Genomic DNA, 18,274 nt, shown 5'->3' with positions numbered 1-18,274 from the left:
CGTTTCTTAAAAAAGAAATCCACTATGAATTCCCGTCACCAAACTTTCTCAACCCTCATTGGGAACTTTCTTGTTGTACGCCTACGTTGTTTGTCGTTTCCCTACACACACCGATCTTACAATCGCATGTTACTAATCTCTATTTCGGACATGTTTACTCGCCCCTGCTCTCGGTGAAACCAAGGGCTTCAAGAATAACAGACGCGTCTAAATCGACATTGGGTAGATATCTTCCCATTCTAATCAAACATGCTCCATTGTTTTCTCAGCTTTACCACAACAAACACATGGTTCTTCATTCTTGTAGTTCGCCTTATAACTGCGTGTTGTAGGCTTTCCGATCTCGCTGCGAAAAGTAAAGAGCTATGTTGCTCACCCTGCCAGTCGCATACTTGCTGGTAAGCTTCCTAGTTCTGTTGCTCCACTGCGAATCATTGTTTTTCCTGCAAAAATATCTGAACACACTCTCATGCCATTTACTTTCTTCTGTATTACTCAGTCGTTCTCCATAATCAATTTTACTCTGAGCTTCCCCCCCTTCAAAACTTCTCCAGCCCATATCAACCTGCACTGCTTCATTTGTAGCATTCCCGTGATTGCTCAATCCGAGTCTCCTACTGACCTCTAGTGGCCATCGAGTCCTGATTGCTCTCCCGTCTTCAAGCAAACAACAGCATTTCCAAATGTAAGCCCTGGTACCATTACACCTTTCCCCATACACAGGAGAAACTGGCAACTCTTGTATACCTTGTTGCGGCTCGATGGGGCGTTAGGGCAAGGAATCCACCAAGCCCATCGACGAGTACGTCCCTTAGTTGGAATGAAGGAAAAAATGTTCCCGTCGACCCGCCAAGGGGTATAAGACAATGCGCTACGGCACAGCGATCACTTACGATGCGCCCCGCATCGGACTTAGCGCCCACCTATCACGCGGTGAGCGTCGAGCAACGCAGCGTTCGCCGCGGCAACGAAACGTGCGCCTGAGCGAAAGAAACGAACCAAAGAACTCGGTGTCTCGGAGGGGAAACGATCTACGCCAGCCGCCAGCCGCCAGCCGCCAAACGTCGTGATCGGCACGGGCAGAGAGATAGATAGTAATCTAAACCGGCAGCACGGCGAAGCGTCGTCAGGGGAGAGGGAGTCCCGCGACGCGCCTGGCAGCGGTCCCAATGCGCGCGCGGCGCGCCTCCTGTCGGGGCAGCGCCGTACATTGAGAGGAGGGGGTCTTCTGTGTTTGCCGCAAGATGGCTCTGCGTGTGCGGTAAGCGCAGAAGAAATGCAGCGGAAACGCACTTCGCAACTCGTGTAATTGTGACTTCTGTACGTTACATGTTCATAATTACCGATATACACCGCAGTATAACTTTCCACGGCTCGTTTCGAAGGCAACACCGCATTCACTAGAGGCGCGTTTGCACCGCTTGGAAGCATCGAACTCGTGGCTGAGTGGTAGCGTCTCCGTCTCACACTCCGGAGACCTGGGTTCGATTCCCACCGGGCCAATCTTGGAAGTTGCTTTTTATTTATGAAGCGCCTGCCGTGATTTATCGCTCACGGTCAACTCTGCCGACGCCGACGCCGACGACACCGGCTTTTCTGCGACACGAGCTCCTTAACGCTATCGCGTTAAAATGGTTTATTGGCTTCGTTTCACAGCTCCAGTTACGGACGCCCACTCCATGCAGGAGCAAGCTGAACGTCCGAGTTCACATCGGGACATTCGGCCTTACTGCACGAAATGCCTCCCCTTTTATTACCATCGCCTTCCCTAAGCGAGTTCACAGAGAAAACTGTGGACTGTATCGCAGCCAATCACACTGTCGAATCAGCTACGATAACACCCCATGCTATCGCAACGCTCCGCAGCATCCTCCTCTCCGAAGCCTCCGCTCACCTGACGCATAGAATAGGGCACAGGATATCGACCTGGGAATACATGGTCGGCGTCGGCCTTCGTTTGCACTTGATGTTGGCCCTTTCTACATTAGTTCAGGATCTCAGGATATGGGGGGGGGGGGCGTTGCCTTCTGTAGGCCCGTCAGTCATCAGTGTCAATGCTGCGTTGACTTTTTGTTGGGCGCTGATGGATGAGTGGTAGTCGCCTCATGGCAAACGTCTAATTAACGCCTCTGACTGTGTTGAGATGCAACACCCTATTACACTCTGTGTTTTATTATCGACGCATTTCTTTTACCTCTTGCTGTTACTTTTTCCTCTGTTCCCATATATCTATTGCCTTCGCTTATCCATATGCCGATGTATTTATATTCTTTCACCCGAGGTATTTTCAGGCTGTGTGCTGACACTGCACATTTTTCGTTAGCGCTAAAAATCATAAAGCTGATTTTTAGCGCTAACTTTCATCCCTAAATTCTCGCGTTCCTGACCACAGATATTGACCAGACGTTGCATATGACTTTGCTTGTTTGCGAGCAACACAACGTCATTCGCATAAAACAAACATGGAAGCTGCTGCTCTACTTTTTTGTACCCACCTGTCTGTATGCGAGTTTAACCCGACATTTCTTCCTGCTAGCGCTCTTTCCGTTCTTACCAAGTACAGCATAAACACAAGCGGAGTTAGAGGGCGCCCCTGTTTCAGTCCTTAATTGACATTAAGTTGCTCTTGGCTCCTCATCCCTTCCCATTCAACGCAAAATGTGTTTATACGTAAATCTCTCGCAATAGCTGTATACAGTCGTTGCAGATGCCTCTCCTTCCCAGAATATCCCACAGTATGGTGCCATTTACGTTGTCACACACTCCGAAAACAGCCCTCCTATAGCCTAGTAATTTTGTACTCCGCCACATGTAGAGGTCTCTTTTCTTCTCTGGATATTTCAGCACATTCGGTAAGGAGAAGTTAGTTATCCTCCAGATGCCTACGATTCTGAAGCGCTTCTGACGTTCTCCCATTATGCCATTATTTCCACTGGACGGTACGGGGGGGATAGCTGTGCTCCGGCGGCTGCGGTGTATGGCTCGGCCGCGCGACCCCTGTCTTAAATATGATCTGCGATGGGGACCCTGTTGTCCGCCACCCGTGCCGAATGCCGATAGCTTAATGTGCGCTAGAGAACCCGTACGCTTGCGCATTTACCGGCGTTCACGAAATGATGTTTTGGGCGAAATAAGTTCTTCGTATATTGCAACACTAAAATAATTAAAAGAATAAGAAAGGGCTGGGATGCGTTTGATAGGCATTCTCAGATAACGAACAGCAGGTTGCCATTACTCCTCAAGAGAAAAGTGTATAACAGCTGTGTCTTACCAGTACTCACGTACGGGGCAGAAACCTGGAGGCTTACGAAAAGGGTTCTACTTAAATTGAGGACGACGCAACGAGCTGTGGAATGAAGAATGATGGGTGTAACGTTAAGGGATAAGACGAGAGCAGATTGGGGGAGGGAACAAACGCGAGTTAATGAACTCTTAGTTGAAATCAAGAAAGAAATGGGCGTGGATCGGACATGTAAGGAGGAGGGAAGATAACCGATGGTCGTTAAGGGTTACGGACTGGATCCCAAGGGACGGGAAGCGTAGCAGAGGGCGGCAGAAAATTAGGTGGGCGGATGCGATCAAGGAGTTTGCAGGGGCCACATTTCTTGTATGACCCGGGTAGTTGGAGAAGTATGGAAGAGGCCTTTGCCCTGCAGTGGGTGTAACCAGGCTCAGAGTAATGATGATGATATTGCAACAGCAACTTGTGGGCGCAAGTTTAGGTCAAAATAAGTGTAATGTATGCATATTTGCACGCTCAGTTGGTCGCGAGCGCAAGAACCTTTTACTCCACTCGCTCGTTCGTAAATAGGCTCGGATATTATACGCATTGCGCTTAATAAATGCGCAATAGTTTGTGACATAAAGTTCTGAACATTACCATCTGTCTTCGTGCGTGATAAAGGACTTTTTGGCCGTTGATGCAAGCTGCCTGCTATAGAGAAAAGTGAGACTAGGATAAGCGCGACTCCTTGTGCTAGAAGGTAAAAAGATTACCGTGCTGTTTGCTTCGACCGATGGTAATCGTCAGTCCTGCTCCGCACATTGTATGCGAGTGCTGAGCTATCTCTGTCAGGATAGGCCGGCGCGATGGTTTAGCGGCCCAGGGGTTCCGCAGTTAAGCACGAAGTCACGGGATGTATTCCCGGCCGCAGCGGCCTCATTTCGACGGGGAGGATTTGCAAGAACGCTCGTGTCTCGTGCACTGGAGGCATGCCTTGGTGGTCAAAATAATCTGTAATCTTCCACTACAGCGCGCGTCATAATCGAACCATTGCTTTGGCACGTAAAACCCAATAATTCAATTATTGTTTGATAAAGGCTTTTATTTTTTATTTCAGGGGTAGCCTTTATATAAACTGGGCTTTAACAAAGTTGATGGTCCTGTTTTCGCCGTTTCTACCACCTGACGATAAAGAATTGCTTCCTATTTACGACCTGGTGGCCATGTACCACGGCCGGGCAGAGATGCCGCACAAAGACATACTGTGCATGCACCTCCTCGAGCACTATTACCGGGACACACTTCTATACCTTTTCAGCAAAAACGACCACTTAAAGGTTGTCACCGAAATGGTAAGTTCCGTGAGTTGTTTTTCTTTTTTTTTGCTGGCATGATTGATCACTTGGTAATCTTGGCACCGATGCTTTTATTATGCTTCCATTTGTGATGACATTATGCTTCCACAAGCTTGACAGCTTGTGGAAACATCCTGCTATCACAAACAACGCAACATAATATGGCAAAGTATGTTAATGGGTAACTATATCAGCATTGACACGGCACCATAGCTCATGGGCATAGGCAGGTGGGTTTTAGGAGGTTCTGCCCCGTACTTGTTACCTTCTGGCGCAAACTTCTCAGCTCGCCGCCGGTGAAAGACCATTTCGCGAGAAACCGCAAATCATACCCTGGATAATTGACTGGCGTAGTGCGAACATCAACAACAAGGAGCGTATGAAAAGGATACAGGCATGTAAATGTGGTCAAAAGCCAGAGAATTTATTGTGGAAAAAATATTTAAATCAGTAGAGCAAAACAAGATGAAGCCGCGGGGTGGCGACTTTCAGGCTGCTCTCGCCAAACATTGCTAATTATTGAAGCGAGGAGACTCGACCGGAGCTCGCCGCATCGTTTGCCTCGAGGGCCTCTATGTCAGCGGTAGAATGAAGGGGTTGGTCTTCTGCTAAATACCAGCGATATTGCAAAACACTCTCAGCGGCGGTCACAACAGTGACAAATTCTTCGTGCCTTTGCTCACGCCGCACGCTATTATGAAAATCTAAGTTAAGCAACGTTCAACGCATGGCGAAGAAGTTCATCGCAGCAACTGGAGCCATGAGACTCTCCTTGATGAGATATGAAGCTATCGCAATGAGTGCGGTCGCACGGCCGGCCCTCGACTCGTAAATTTGAAAAAAAGAAAGATAGGAATTACCTCTTAGTGTGCCGTTGGCACTAATCGGGTTCTCCGAAACCAGAAGCCAAGCAAACATCTGTCTTTATATTTGTTAACTTGCAGTACCTTTTAAGACATGAGGATAGAAGCAATGAAAAAGTCTTTGTGGCTTAGGAATATCACATGTGCTTGCTTCTACCCGTCCGACCTCTAGGAGTCACGGTGTCTTAAGCCTAATTAAAATAGGCACACTGTGGAAGCGTACAGTACTGATTCTAAGTGAGTTATTCGAAAGTTGGCGCACTGCGGTACTCTTACGGCCGCCAGTGGTTTGCCTAAAGAAAAGAGGAAGACACTCCAAGAGGGAGAGGGGAATGTAATGCCCTCCCTCCACTGCAGCTCTGATAAAGGGAGAGGGAGCATAGCGTCAGGGAAGAGAGTTCATTGCTGAGAACACGCAGGAGTCGAATGGGGCGGCTACGCAAGCGTGGCGCTTCACGGTCTGTGCCAGGACGCTGGCATCGAAGCTCCGCTTATCAACTTTCCGAAGCTCGAATTTCGAGCGCACAGCTCCAAACTTGTTCGGGCATGAGGCCATCCTTGTGTCAAATAAGAAGTACAAACTAGGCGCTCTGCACTTTCAAGACTAAGGTTACTGAATGATTGCAATCAAAATCACGGGTGCTTGAACGTACCAAATGCTGTTGTAACTGAATAACTCACAATAAGTGGTCGTAGCGTCAACGACTCTGGTAACCGCATCAGGACACGTATATTCATGAAGCCTTTATGAGAGAAGTTTTCGGAAAAATCATTCTGGTCATGCCTTACACAGCATGTATCAGCGAAGACGACCGGCCAATGGCAAACGATACCGATCAACAGAAATCTTTCTGGGACAGTTCTACGTCATTACGTAAGCAGCTGTGCTTCACAACACTTAAAATGCCTTCGTAAATGTAGCTTTTGTCTAGCAAGTATCACAACATGTTGCAGTATCTGCAGACAGAAAACCGCAGGCTGGTCTGGAAAGGGCTGTGCTTCGGTATTGTTTTGAAGCAACGTTATGAATCTATGCTTTCTAGTGAATATATATTGCAGAAATTATATAAACGTACAACTTCCCATGGCTGTCAACTAGAAGTTTTTGGGAAAACCAGGTAGAGAGCAGTTCGATTCTGGCCAGCTCAGTGACGCGGCTGCTTTTTTTCTGACACTTAACCGTGTCAAAATTGCATACACACTCACACAGACACATGCACACGCACCCACAGACATACACATACACACACACACACCCATATATATATTGTAAAGAAGATTTATTAGGGTTCGTAGCGACCGCCGGTTCTACGATGCACCGAGCAATTCCCGAGCTCGAGCTTCTGCTGCGCGCTTGATGCTGCCGATGCTGCTGACCCAGTGCGCACGTTCGTTATCTTCCTTACAATGGCCCCGCGGAAATAGAGGAGCCATCCTGGCGACTTAGATTTCTGGAAGGACGGTAGAATCGTGATACGGCTTGAGAGGCTGGACGTGAACGACTTCGCAGTTACGACGTCGCATGTCGCACGGCGGCGTTAGCGGCTCAATCAGGTAATTCACGGGTGATGTTCTCTCGAGAACGAGGTATGGCCCGTCGTACTTCGGGAGGAGTTTTGAAGCGAGCCCAGGCGTGCGGTGTGGCACTAACAACCAGACGAGAGCGCCCGGTAGAAAAGTGGGAGTCGAGTTCTGGGCATCGTGAACGGCTTTTTGGCGGTTCTGGTCGTCCGAGGTGAATTGGCGGGCAAGCTGGCGACATTCCTCGGTGTGTCTGGCGGCTTCCGAGATCGGCAGGCATTCGGATGGGTCTGGCTGGTAGGGCAGAATGGTGTCGATTGTGTGCGAAGAATCCGGTGGTGGCCTGAGTCGCGGTGTTGTAGGCATAAGTGACAAACGGAAGAACGAGGTCCCAATTAGAGTGATCAGGTGAAACATACATGGCGAGCATGTCACCAAGAGTTCGATTAAAGCGTTCCGTGGTACCGTTAGCCTGTGGGTGATAAGCAGTCTATTTACGATGAAGAATAGCGCATTCAGCAAGCAGTTGTTCGATGACTTCAGATAAGGAGGCGCGGCCTCTGTCGCCTAAATGTTCACGTGGACCTCCATGACGAAGGAGAAAACGGTGAAGTATGAGACTGGCGACCACTTGCGCTGTAGCATTCGGCAGAGCAGTGGTCTCCGCATAATAGGTTAAGTGGTCTACCGCAACAATTATCCCCCTGTTGCCGGTAGGAGTCAACGGAAGTGGCCCGTAGAGATCTATGCCCACGCGATCAAAGGGTCGGGATGGCCATTGTAAAGGCTGGCGTTCACCGGCGGAGTTGTGTGGTGGCGCTTTATGGCGTTGGCACTCACGACAACAGCGGACGAACGTTCGAACGAAATTGTACATTCCCCGCCAGTAATAGCGGTGTCGAAGTCTTTCGTAGGTTTTGAATACTCCCGCGTGGCCACACTGAGGGTCGCCGTGGAACGAGGAGCAGAGCTCTGACCGCAAGGTTCTCGGAATGACGAGTAACCAGGTGCGTCCCTCTGGGGCATAGTTGCGTCGATCTAGTAGCTGGTCTCGAATCGCAAAATGAGGTACTTGGCGCCGAAGCGTACCTGACGCTGGAACTTTCGACGTATCCGAGAGAAGGTCGAGCAGAGATGCAGTCCAGGGATCATTACGCTGTGCAGCAGCGATAGTGTCAACGTTCAGAGAGGATAATGTACACTCGCAGGTCTTCGGGATAGCGCGTCAGCATCGGAGTGCTTTCGCCCGGAATGGTAAGCCACGCGGATGTCATATTCTTGGATTCGCAATGCCCAGTGGGCAAGGCGGCCGGATGAATCTTTGAGCGTCGACAGCCAACATAGTGCGTGGTGGTCGGTCACTACGTCAAACGATCGGCCGTATATATATGGGCGAAACTTGCCAAGCGCCCACAAAATGGCCAAACACTTCTTTTCTGTAACGTTGTAATTGTTTTCCGCCTTGGTTGACGTGCGACTCGCGTATGCGACGACGTATTGTGTGTGGCCAGGTTGACGCTGTGCCAACACAGCGCCAAGGCCTACACCGCTTGCATCGGTATGTATTTCGGTTGGCGCTTGAGGGTCAAAATGGGGAAGAATGGGTGGCGTCGTGAGAAGACGACGCAAGGTTGCGAAGGCGTCGTCACACTCTGGAGACCATGATGAGAGATCTCTAGCGGACCCCAAGGATCTGCGTGAGAGGCGATATAATTGTCGCAAAGTTTCGAACGAATCGTCGGAAGTAAGAGCAGAGGCCGATAAAACTGCGTAGCTCTTTCATAGTGGTAGGTTTTGGAAACGCAGTAGCAGCACGTAGCTTCTCGGGATCCGGGCGAATGCCCTCCTTTGACACGACATGTCCTAAGATTGTGAGCTGACGAACAGCAAATCTACACTTCTCCAGGTTAAGTTGCAACCCGGCGTTGGTCAAGTGAGTGAGTACGTGCTGGAGACGGAGCAGATGCGTTGCGAAATCAGGGGCGAACACCATAATATCGTCAAGATAGCAAAGACAGATTTTCCATTTGAGGCCACGTAGAACATTATCCATCATCCTTTCGAACGTAGCAGGAGCGTCGCAAAGTCCGAAATGCATGAAGGTGAATTCATACAAGCCTTCTGGTGTAACAAAGGCAGTTTTCGGGCGATCGGGCTCTGCCATCGGAACCTGCCAGTAGCCTGACCGCAAATCCAGCGAAGAAAAGAACTCGCCTCCCTGTAAACAGTCCAGAGCATCATCGATGCGGGGTAATGGGTAGACGTCCTTCAGCGTGATCTTGTTCAAGTGTCGAAAATCAACACAGAAGCGGATGGAACCGTCTTTTTTTGGGACGAGGACCACGGGAGAGGTCCATGGGCTTTGGGAAAATTGAATGACGCCTTGACGGAGCATGTCATCGACCTGGTCTGCAATGACGCGACGTTCCGTAGCGGACACGCGATATGGTCTTTGTCGCAGCGGTGAGTGAGAGCCAGTGTCAATGTAACGCTCGACCGTCGATGCGCGGCCAAGAGATGGTTGCGCAACGTCGAAAGAACGGCGCAAGTGCTGAAGGAGTGTGAGAAGTTTAGATCGCTGCGAATGCGGCAGATCTTCGGCGAGGAATGGGCTGAACACACCAGTGCATGTTGAGTCGGGTACGGAGAGGGCACTCAGTTCATCAACGGCAGTAGCAGGCGCTTCGTCGAGGACGGAGACAATTTGTGTTGAATCAACCGACTCGACGTAACCAAGGCATTCGCGGCGGAGCAATGATAGCGGCGATGAAAGATGATTTTAAATGGGCATTGTGCTGACACCAGCGGAAAGCTCAAGAGCAGCAAAGGGCAAAGGAAGCGCTTTTCGGGTAACAAAGTGATGAGAGGGCATGAAGAAGACCGTGCCGTCGGATATGATACTACGGAAGATTGGTACGAATGCTGAAGAGCGCGGAAGAAAACATGTCTTCTTTCACGAGAATTTTAGTGGCAGGATGAGCATCGACGGAGGCCAGGTCACCAAGGTGGAAACGTTCAATCTCAGCCCGAACGCAATTGATGATGGCGTTGTGGCGTGAGAGAAAATCCCATCCTTGAATAACGGCGTGGGAGCACGTTGAAAGAACTATGAATTCAATCGTGTACAAAACGTCATGTATGGTCACACTGGCAGTACAAGCAGCGGTAGGGCGAATGGGTTGAGCAATTGCCGTTCGTAGCGACAATCCAGACAGAGACGTCGTCACTTTATGAAGCGAACGGCAAAATCTTGCATCCATAACTGAAATAGCGGCACCGGTATCGACGAGGGCGACTGTAGCGACATCATCGATAAACACATCAATGACATTAGCAGGTAAAGGAGGAGGACTTCGGCATGTCGACACTTGCGCAGTTCTTGCCTCAGGAACTGCGTCGTCTAGTTTGCCTCTTCGTTAGAGACGGGCCGTCGACGCATAGGGGAAAGCGATCGACGACGTGCGGAGGGTGACCGGAGGCGTTCGAAGCGAGGACGGCGATCAGTCTGGGAGTGAACTGGTGATGGGTCGAAGGATCCGTAAGGCGCAGGTGGATCAGGCGGCACAAAGGGCCATCGAACGCCTGCGATCGGCGGCGGCAGAACCTTGCGACATGACCGGGATACCTACAGGCGAAGCATATAGGGCGATTGTCTGGCGTACGTCACGGGTTAGTGACGGCAGTGGTGGTCCAGGGGACGGGAGGGGGAGGGCGGTTTACAGGCTGCTGGAAGCGACGCACGGGCACAGTGCTAGGGGCCATTGCAGCAACCGTAGCATAAGTGAGTGGTGTAGTCACGACATCTTGCTGGTGAACAGCCGGCAGCGCTTCCGCGACCTCTTCATGGATCACTTTACGGAGATGAGACGGCAAAGTGCTTGCAAACTCCTGAGTAATGGACACCAGAGATAGCTGTCATGCAACTTCTTCGCGGACGAAATCCTAGATTTGAGTTATCAGGGAGGCTTGTTCTGGGCCGGTGGTCCGGCTGCGGAATGACGTCGCATTTGGTGTGGGATGTCGCCTTGTCAGAGCTCGCTGCTTACGCAACTCATCATAGCTCTGGCACAAGCTGATGACGTCGCGAACAGTGCGTGGGACCTTTGCCAGAAGCATCTGGAACGCGTCATCATCGATTGCCTTATGACGTGCTTGATCTTTTCTGCTTCCGTCATGGCAGCGTTCACGCGCCTGCACAAATATAGAACATCTTCTACACAGCTGGTGAATGTCTCACCCGTGTCCTGCGCGCGTGTACGCAAACGCTGCTCGGCTCGGAGTTTCCTGACGGCGGGTCGGTCAAATACTTCGGTAATCGAAGTCTTGAACACCGACCACGTTCGGATATCCCTCTCATGATTTCGGAACCAGAGAGTTGCCACGCCCGCGAGATAGAATGATACGTAAGCCAGTTTATCTGAGTCATTCCATTTGTTATGAGCGCTCACCCGTTCGTAGGACGACAGCCACTCTTCAACGTCGTTGCCGTCGGTTCCGCTGAAGATGGGAGGCTCCCGTTGGCGAACGGTACCAGGGCAAGGGACGGGTGATGGTGCAAGTGTCTGTTAAACGGCGTCCGGCATGGCAGAGGGTAGCGTCCGAGAACGGAGTTCCAGGATGGTAGAGTGGAACGTTACCCTGCACGGCTCCACCACTTGTAAAGGAGATTTATTAGGGTTCGTAGCGCCCGCCGGTTCTACGATGCACCGTGCAGTTCCCCAGGTCGAGCTTCTGCAGCGCGCTCGATGCTGCCGATGCTGCTGAACCAGTGCGCACGTTCGTTATCTTCCTTGCAATATATACATATGTATATATATATATATATATATATATATATATATATATATATATATATATATATATATATATATATATATATATATATATATATATATATATATGGTAGGTGAGGACGCAAGGTACATCATATAAGGGAAAAATTAATTGGTGAGTATTATGACAGAATTTGTCAAGAGCTCGTGGTCCAGGGGCTCGTAGTGCTTTTGTGTTATTGCGCACACGTAAACATTAGGATGTGCACATAATTCCTAGCTTAAACAAAATATCACTAATGTTTATTTAGTTCTGCTTAGCGGTAAAATAAAGCAGCACATTTTTTTAGGAAATGCATTTTTCATGCTACATACAATAATTGGATCTGGAAGCGATAAATGTCGATAGCATAGTACTTCTCCTTCTTGAATGGGGCGGATAACCATTATCCTAAATTCAATTGAAAATTGACTGCGCGATAAAAAAAAAGTCTTCCAATGCTTAAAGAAGTGTGCCGCTGAAACATATATCTTATTTCGTGCGAGATCGAGAGTGCGGTGTCTCCATACCCTCAAACTAGACAGCTATATTTTCTGGCAGACTTTTCTATATCAATAGACACGGTCACAGAGTGAAGCTCAGATAGACATGAGCGATCATTACGTGTGACACTATATTGATGTCCACTCAGTGTATCGCCGACGTAACGTGGGACATGTTTTCTTCCAGAAAACCGTAAAACGTTTCCTCCATTACAGATGAAAGAGGCTGCGGGTAAGCTCAACGGCACACTGAGCACCATTGGAGCACCAGGAAAGAGTGCAGCCCCGAGTACATTGCTCACAACGCAGCTTGTTTACCCAAAGAGTCCATTCCCACCTGAAATGGTGAAGAAAGACGACATCGCAGGATTCGTAAGTGATCATTGTGAACGTGCAAGCGCAGATGAACAAATTAGTAATGCGATGTCCCTGACCTGTAAATGCAACAATTACACAAATACGAAGAATGAACGATCACAGACATCAAAGAGCTTGAGGTTGTGGATGAAGGTCAGTCGTGATAAAGAATTGTGTTAAGTGACAGGACAAATCCATTTAAGCATTGCGTCCTTCCACGGGGCATGCAATAATAGTATCCCAATTTACACGCTGTCGCTTACGCTCCTGTTCAGTTGAATTGGTAATCTTTACCCACGTTTCCTTTGGCTTCAAACGTCTGTTGCACCAATGAAAAATTTATCCCTGCATTACCTCGATCACCTCCCAAATTTAAAAGGAAGGGCTACCACTTCGTCAGTTCAAAAGCCCTGAGTTCGCATATCAGCATTCATTCGTCAATACATGATCCGGCAACGCAGAGTGCGAGTGCATGTTCTATTTTTTCTATGACGTAAGTCATGGAAAAAATGGAACATGCATTTCCATGACATTTTGCCATGACGTAAGTCAAAACTTGGCAAGCGACACGATGGCGCTACTCAAGACATTTGAATGCCACAACAGCCTTCCTTGAATTCAGTGTGTGGCTTCAAATCACCAAACCATGCCAAACGCTTTTGAACCCATGTATATGCGTCTGGCTAGAAACACACAGCGAGCCTGTTTCTGGAGCGGCGTGCGTTTGAAACCAAGCTAACTGGCCATCAAGAATTCCGGGGGAAGCAACCTAAATGGCTGTTGACTTTGGGCAAATATTCTCGAAGCAATGTACCCATACACCGGATTGCAACCGCCGAAACGTGCCATGTGCATAGATGTCGCATTCGCCTCCCTCCAAAGAGAGAGTATTGTCCCAATGCTCACCTAACGGCAGCAGGATGTGACAGACGAAGTCTGGGCGCTTCATTCCGCTCAACAGGGCTTCATGCGCACAATGTGCTCGACTTCTGGTGGATGATGCCTCTACCCGGAGGAAGCAGGACTGTTAGGGATGACCTCATAGTTCAAGTCGCCTAGGCGCCGTACAACCTTGTACGGACTAAAGTACCATTTGAGGAGCTTTTATGGAAGCCCTCACCAACGGATGGGACTCCAAACCCAGACTCTGTCGCCTGGATGAGAGGTGATGTATCGGGGCTGTAGACTGTGTGTTGAGCATCGTAGTCCTGTTGTCGGGTGATTCTGGCACTGGCGAGGTGTCTCGCTTCTTCAGCCCGTTGAGCGAAAGCTTCAACGTCCGTGCCTGAGTGGCCGAAGTCGTGTGGCAACATCGCATCGAGCATCGTCGTCACTTCACGGCCATGGAGAAGGCTAAATCGCGTCTTTCTTGTGGCTTCCTGTTGAGCAGTGCTGTGCGAGTGTGATGTACGGTAGAATGTCATCCATATTTTTGTGTTCCACGTCTACGTGCATACTCAGCATTTGCGCGATAGTCTTGTTCAAGCGTTCTGTTAAGGCGTTCGTTTGCTGATGATAGGCTGTGGTCTTTCGGTAAGCCGTGCCGCTGAGGCTAAACACTGTATTTAGGACTGTAGACGTAAAGGCAGTCCCTCTGTCCATTATCATCGCCGTTTGCGCACCGTTCCTCAGAACCGCTTCCTCAATAAAGAATCGCGCTGCTTCGACTGCAGTGCCACTTGGAAGGGCCTTCGTTTCTGCATAGTGTGTCAGGTAATCGGTGGCAACTATTACCAACTTATAGCCATTATTGAAGTCGGTAATGGTCCGAGAAGGTCTATCCCGACTTGGGCAAATGGGCTCGTCGGCACGTGGTCTGGTTGAAGTAGCCCAGCGGGTTTCATAAGTGGTGGTTTGCGCTGTTGACAATCAAGGCACGTGTGCACGCAATGCTTCGCGTAGGTGGCCATATTTGGCCAGTAATATTTCTCTTTGACTCGGGCCAGTGTTTGCGTGTAGACGAGTTTGCCAGATGTCGGTTCATCGTGGCAGGTTTGCAAGTCCTCATGACGGAGGGATGTTGGGATGACAGGTAGGCGGCTGCTTCCGCTTGCATAGATGTTGTTCATGTAGAGAACATCGTTACCGAAGCAGAATGACACCCTTCTTGCAAATGTTTTGGGCGCAGTTGTAACATGGCATTTCAAAAAATCAATAAGCGGAATCATTTCGCTGCCTTCCCTCTGCTGACAGGCAATGGTGGTAGTGTCCAGAACACCTATAAAAGCCATGTCTTTGTCATCCTCTGTGACTTCCTGCTCAACTGCTGACATTGAAAGACAGTCGGCGTCTGAGCGCTTTCGTGCGGACTTGTACACCCCTGTCATATCGAATTCTTGAAGCCTTAAGCTCCAACGCGCCGGTCTACCAGACGGATCCTTCAAGTTCTTCAGCCAACAAAGTGAGTGATGATCGCTAACACTGAAGGAACAGCCATATAGATATGGGCGAAAATTCATAACTGCCCACCGACCGCAACGAATCCCTTCTCTGCGGTCAAGTAATTTGACTCCGCACGTGAGAGCGTCCTGCTTGCGTATGCAATGACTCTTTCGGCTGTGTCTTGCCACTGCACGAGCACTGCGTCTAGACCTACGTTGCTAGCGCCCGTATGAATCATGGTAGGGGGCGTCCTCGTCAAAGTGAGCCAGTACAGGAGGTGTTTGCAGGTGCTGTCGGAGATCATTTAACGCTGCCCATTCTTCTTCGTCCCATACGAAGGGAAAGTCTTCCCTTGTAAGGTGCGTTAACGGTGAAGCTATACGTGAAAAAATGGCAATAAATTTTTGGTAATATGAGCAGGGACCTAGGAAACGCCTCACTGTTTCCTCACTGTTTCCAACGCCCGTTGGCGTTGGAAACATTGCGACTGCTGTGATCTTGTCGGGGTTAGGGCTGACACCTTGATGACTCACAACATGACTTAAGAACTGGAGTTCCACAGAACCAAAGGGCACCTTTCTACTTTCACTGTTAAGGCGGTGGACCGTAGCGTTTGTAGAACCGCTAGCAGCAGTCTCAGGTGTTCCTCGAATGTTTCTGAAAACCCTATGACGTCGTCGAGGTGTGAAGGCGTGTCTGCCGCTTTAGGCTTGACAGAACCATATCAATGAGTCGCTGGAGATCAGCATACACCGAAAGGCACGACCTTGAATTCGTGAAGGCCACCAGGGGGGGGGTTACGAAAGGAGTCTTTTTTCTGTCTCTCCCATCAGCCTGGATTTGCCAATAGCTGCTTTGGGGTCCGTCGACGAGAAGTAGCGGCCATACCTCAGCCTGTCGAGAGGATCGTCGATACGCAGTAATGTGTATACGTCTGTCTTTGTGACTCGGTTCATCTTACAGTAGGCGACACAAAAACCTATAGTGCCCTCTTTCTTTTTGACCATCACTACCGACGATGCCCACGGTTTTTTTATGTTTCGATAACGTCGTTGTCGCGCTTGTTCTTCACTTGCGCTCGGATTTCTTCGCGTAGTTTTGGTGCTACACTGTACGGTTTTTGTCATATTGTTTTCGCTGTCTCCTACGTGATCGTGCGGTATTTCTTCAGTGGTGTCTGACCGACTCTTGATGTCGACGAGGAGCAATCACGAATCTGGTCAAGCAGGTCCACAAGGCGTAGCCTTTCCGCTGATGATAAGCTCGTGCTCACGTCAAGAACAAGTAAGGGTGCCGAAGCGTCTTGTTCAGCTTGCTGTAATGCAAAGCATTCGCCGAATTCCGCCATCCCGTCGAGGTAAGCAACTGCTGCGCCTGTTGCAATGTATCTTTTTGCTTGCTGAAGTTTGTCAGCAATAGTTCTGTTTGGCCATGAATTACTTGATGAGGCTTCTGTGTGGAGCAACATCTTGACTGAGCAAACGCGTAATTATCTGCTCGGCATTACCTTCCCCATCGTACTCTGTGTCGCACCAGACGGAAACAAGACGGCAAGATAACGGCGGGACTGGGTCCTCTATGATTCGCAATGACTTGCACTGTAGTTATGCAGTTTTCTCCCTAGAAAAGGTTACTATACCTTCTGGTATGTTGATGATGGTGCCGTACTCGTGTAAGAAGTTCATACCTAAGATTACATCTTTGGAGCAGTCGAGAACAAAATTTGCGACGAATGACGAATCCCATTATGTTAACTTTCGCACTTGTGAGTCGATGTCAGTAGCTGGCTTCTAGCACCTCTAATATGCGGCCCTGACCATTCAATTTTCACTTTACGAAGTCCGTCCGCCAATTTTTTAGTTACAATTGAAAAGTCGGCACCAGTGTCTAGTAGCGCCATCACGTCATGGCCGTCAATTGATACCGTAACATCGGCGCCAGCAATCTCGTCTGTCGTCAAATCGTCCTCCTGTATCGGCTTCTCGTTCGATGGCAATGGGGGATTTTCGGCACTTGCACATGTTCCAGCCTTCCCTCCTGAGGTCCGGGCTTTCAGTTTCCCCGGGGTGGTCTGGGAGATCGCCCTCGGGCCACGTCTTCGGAACTGCGTCTTGCAGCTGGAAAACAATGTCCCGGAGAAGAGGAGCGTGACCGGTAACCAGAAGAATCGGCTTGCCAGCGCGTTGAATTCGCGTCGATATTCGCTCGGCTGCCGTCAAGAGCACGACGAGAAGCAGCGGATGGAAATACTTGGTACCCTTCAACGTGATAAAGGCAACAAAAGCAGATGTGGCCCGCTTACCGACATTGGAAGCACAAGGGCCTCTAGCCAGTTATGCGCCAAATGGTTGCTCGGCGAAGCGATGGTCACGTCGGTTCCCTATGGTACCAAGGTGATGCCGGTGCTGACTGCTGGTGATACTGAGGCGTCTGCATCGGAGATGGCGGCCGACGGACAACGTCAGCGTAGCTGGGCTGCCATGTCTGCGAATGTGACTGCGATGTAGGCATCGGAGGCGGCAGTCGAAGGACACCGGCGTAGCTGGACTGCAACATTTGGGAATGTGGCCCGGGAACCGCAGACGCTTGCTTTATTTCTTGGCGCGCAACTACAGCCACGGACGCAGATGTACTTTGATTTCGTATAGCAGTGAGCTACTTAATTTCTTCCTGAACAATTTCGTGTATCAGCCGGCGCATGGAACGCTCAACTGTCACCGTCACTACTGCGGCACTTGCCGGTCCCGTGCTGGTCAGGTGATCATACTGGTGGCGGCGTAGGTGTAACGCGTGGTCTATGGCCGTCGATTCAGTAATAAATTCATTGAGGCTCGTTGGTGGGTTCCGCACATGACCGGCAAACAGCAGCTCTTTTACTCCTCGCATGAGGTGGCGCAATTTTTTTTTTTTGCCTCAAAATTATCGGGGTCTGCACGACGACAAAGGCGGGCCATGTCCTCAGCAAAGAGGGCAACCGTTTCATTCGGCTTGTGAATCCATGATTCGAGAAGATGCTGCGCGTGGAGTCACGTTTCGGTGCTCCCGAACGTATGGAGGAACTGGCGGCGGAACTCATCCAAGCTTGGCGAGATTCCCTCGTGATTTCCGAACGACGTGTGCGCGCCCTCTTCTAGAGATACAGTTGGGATAGCTTCTTTCCAGCTCGCCACTCATTATACTTGGCTACGCGCTCGTACTCCTAGAGCCTGTTTTCTGCATCACCGTAGGCGTTGCCGTGGGAGCTCACGGGAGATCGAG

At 49.8% G+C, this 18,274-nt stretch overlaps 1 protein-coding gene across 1 annotated transcript in view; it reads left to right on the top strand.

Moving 5' to 3' along the window:
* LOC135897909 (uncharacterized) overlaps positions 1 to 18,274 on the top strand; it is a 433,838-nt gene that overhangs the window by 288,428 nt on the left and 127,136 nt on the right. The window contains exons 11-12 of the mRNA XM_065426601.2: positions 4,341 to 4,575; positions 12,494 to 12,649. Of these exons, the coding sequence (XP_065282673.2) occupies positions 4,341 to 4,575; positions 12,494 to 12,649 (391 nt within the window). The remainder of the gene's footprint in view (positions 1 to 4,340; positions 4,576 to 12,493; positions 12,650 to 18,274) is intronic.

Source organism: Dermacentor albipictus, chromosome 2, assembly GCF_038994185.2.
Source record: "Dermacentor albipictus isolate Rhodes 1998 colony chromosome 2, USDA_Dalb.pri_finalv2, whole genome shotgun sequence".
Lineage (NCBI taxonomy): Eukaryota > Metazoa > Arthropoda > Arachnida > Ixodida > Ixodidae > Dermacentor > Dermacentor albipictus.
Note: the sequence above shows the minus strand (reverse complement) of the source record. Positions and strands in the feature narration are given on the sequence as shown.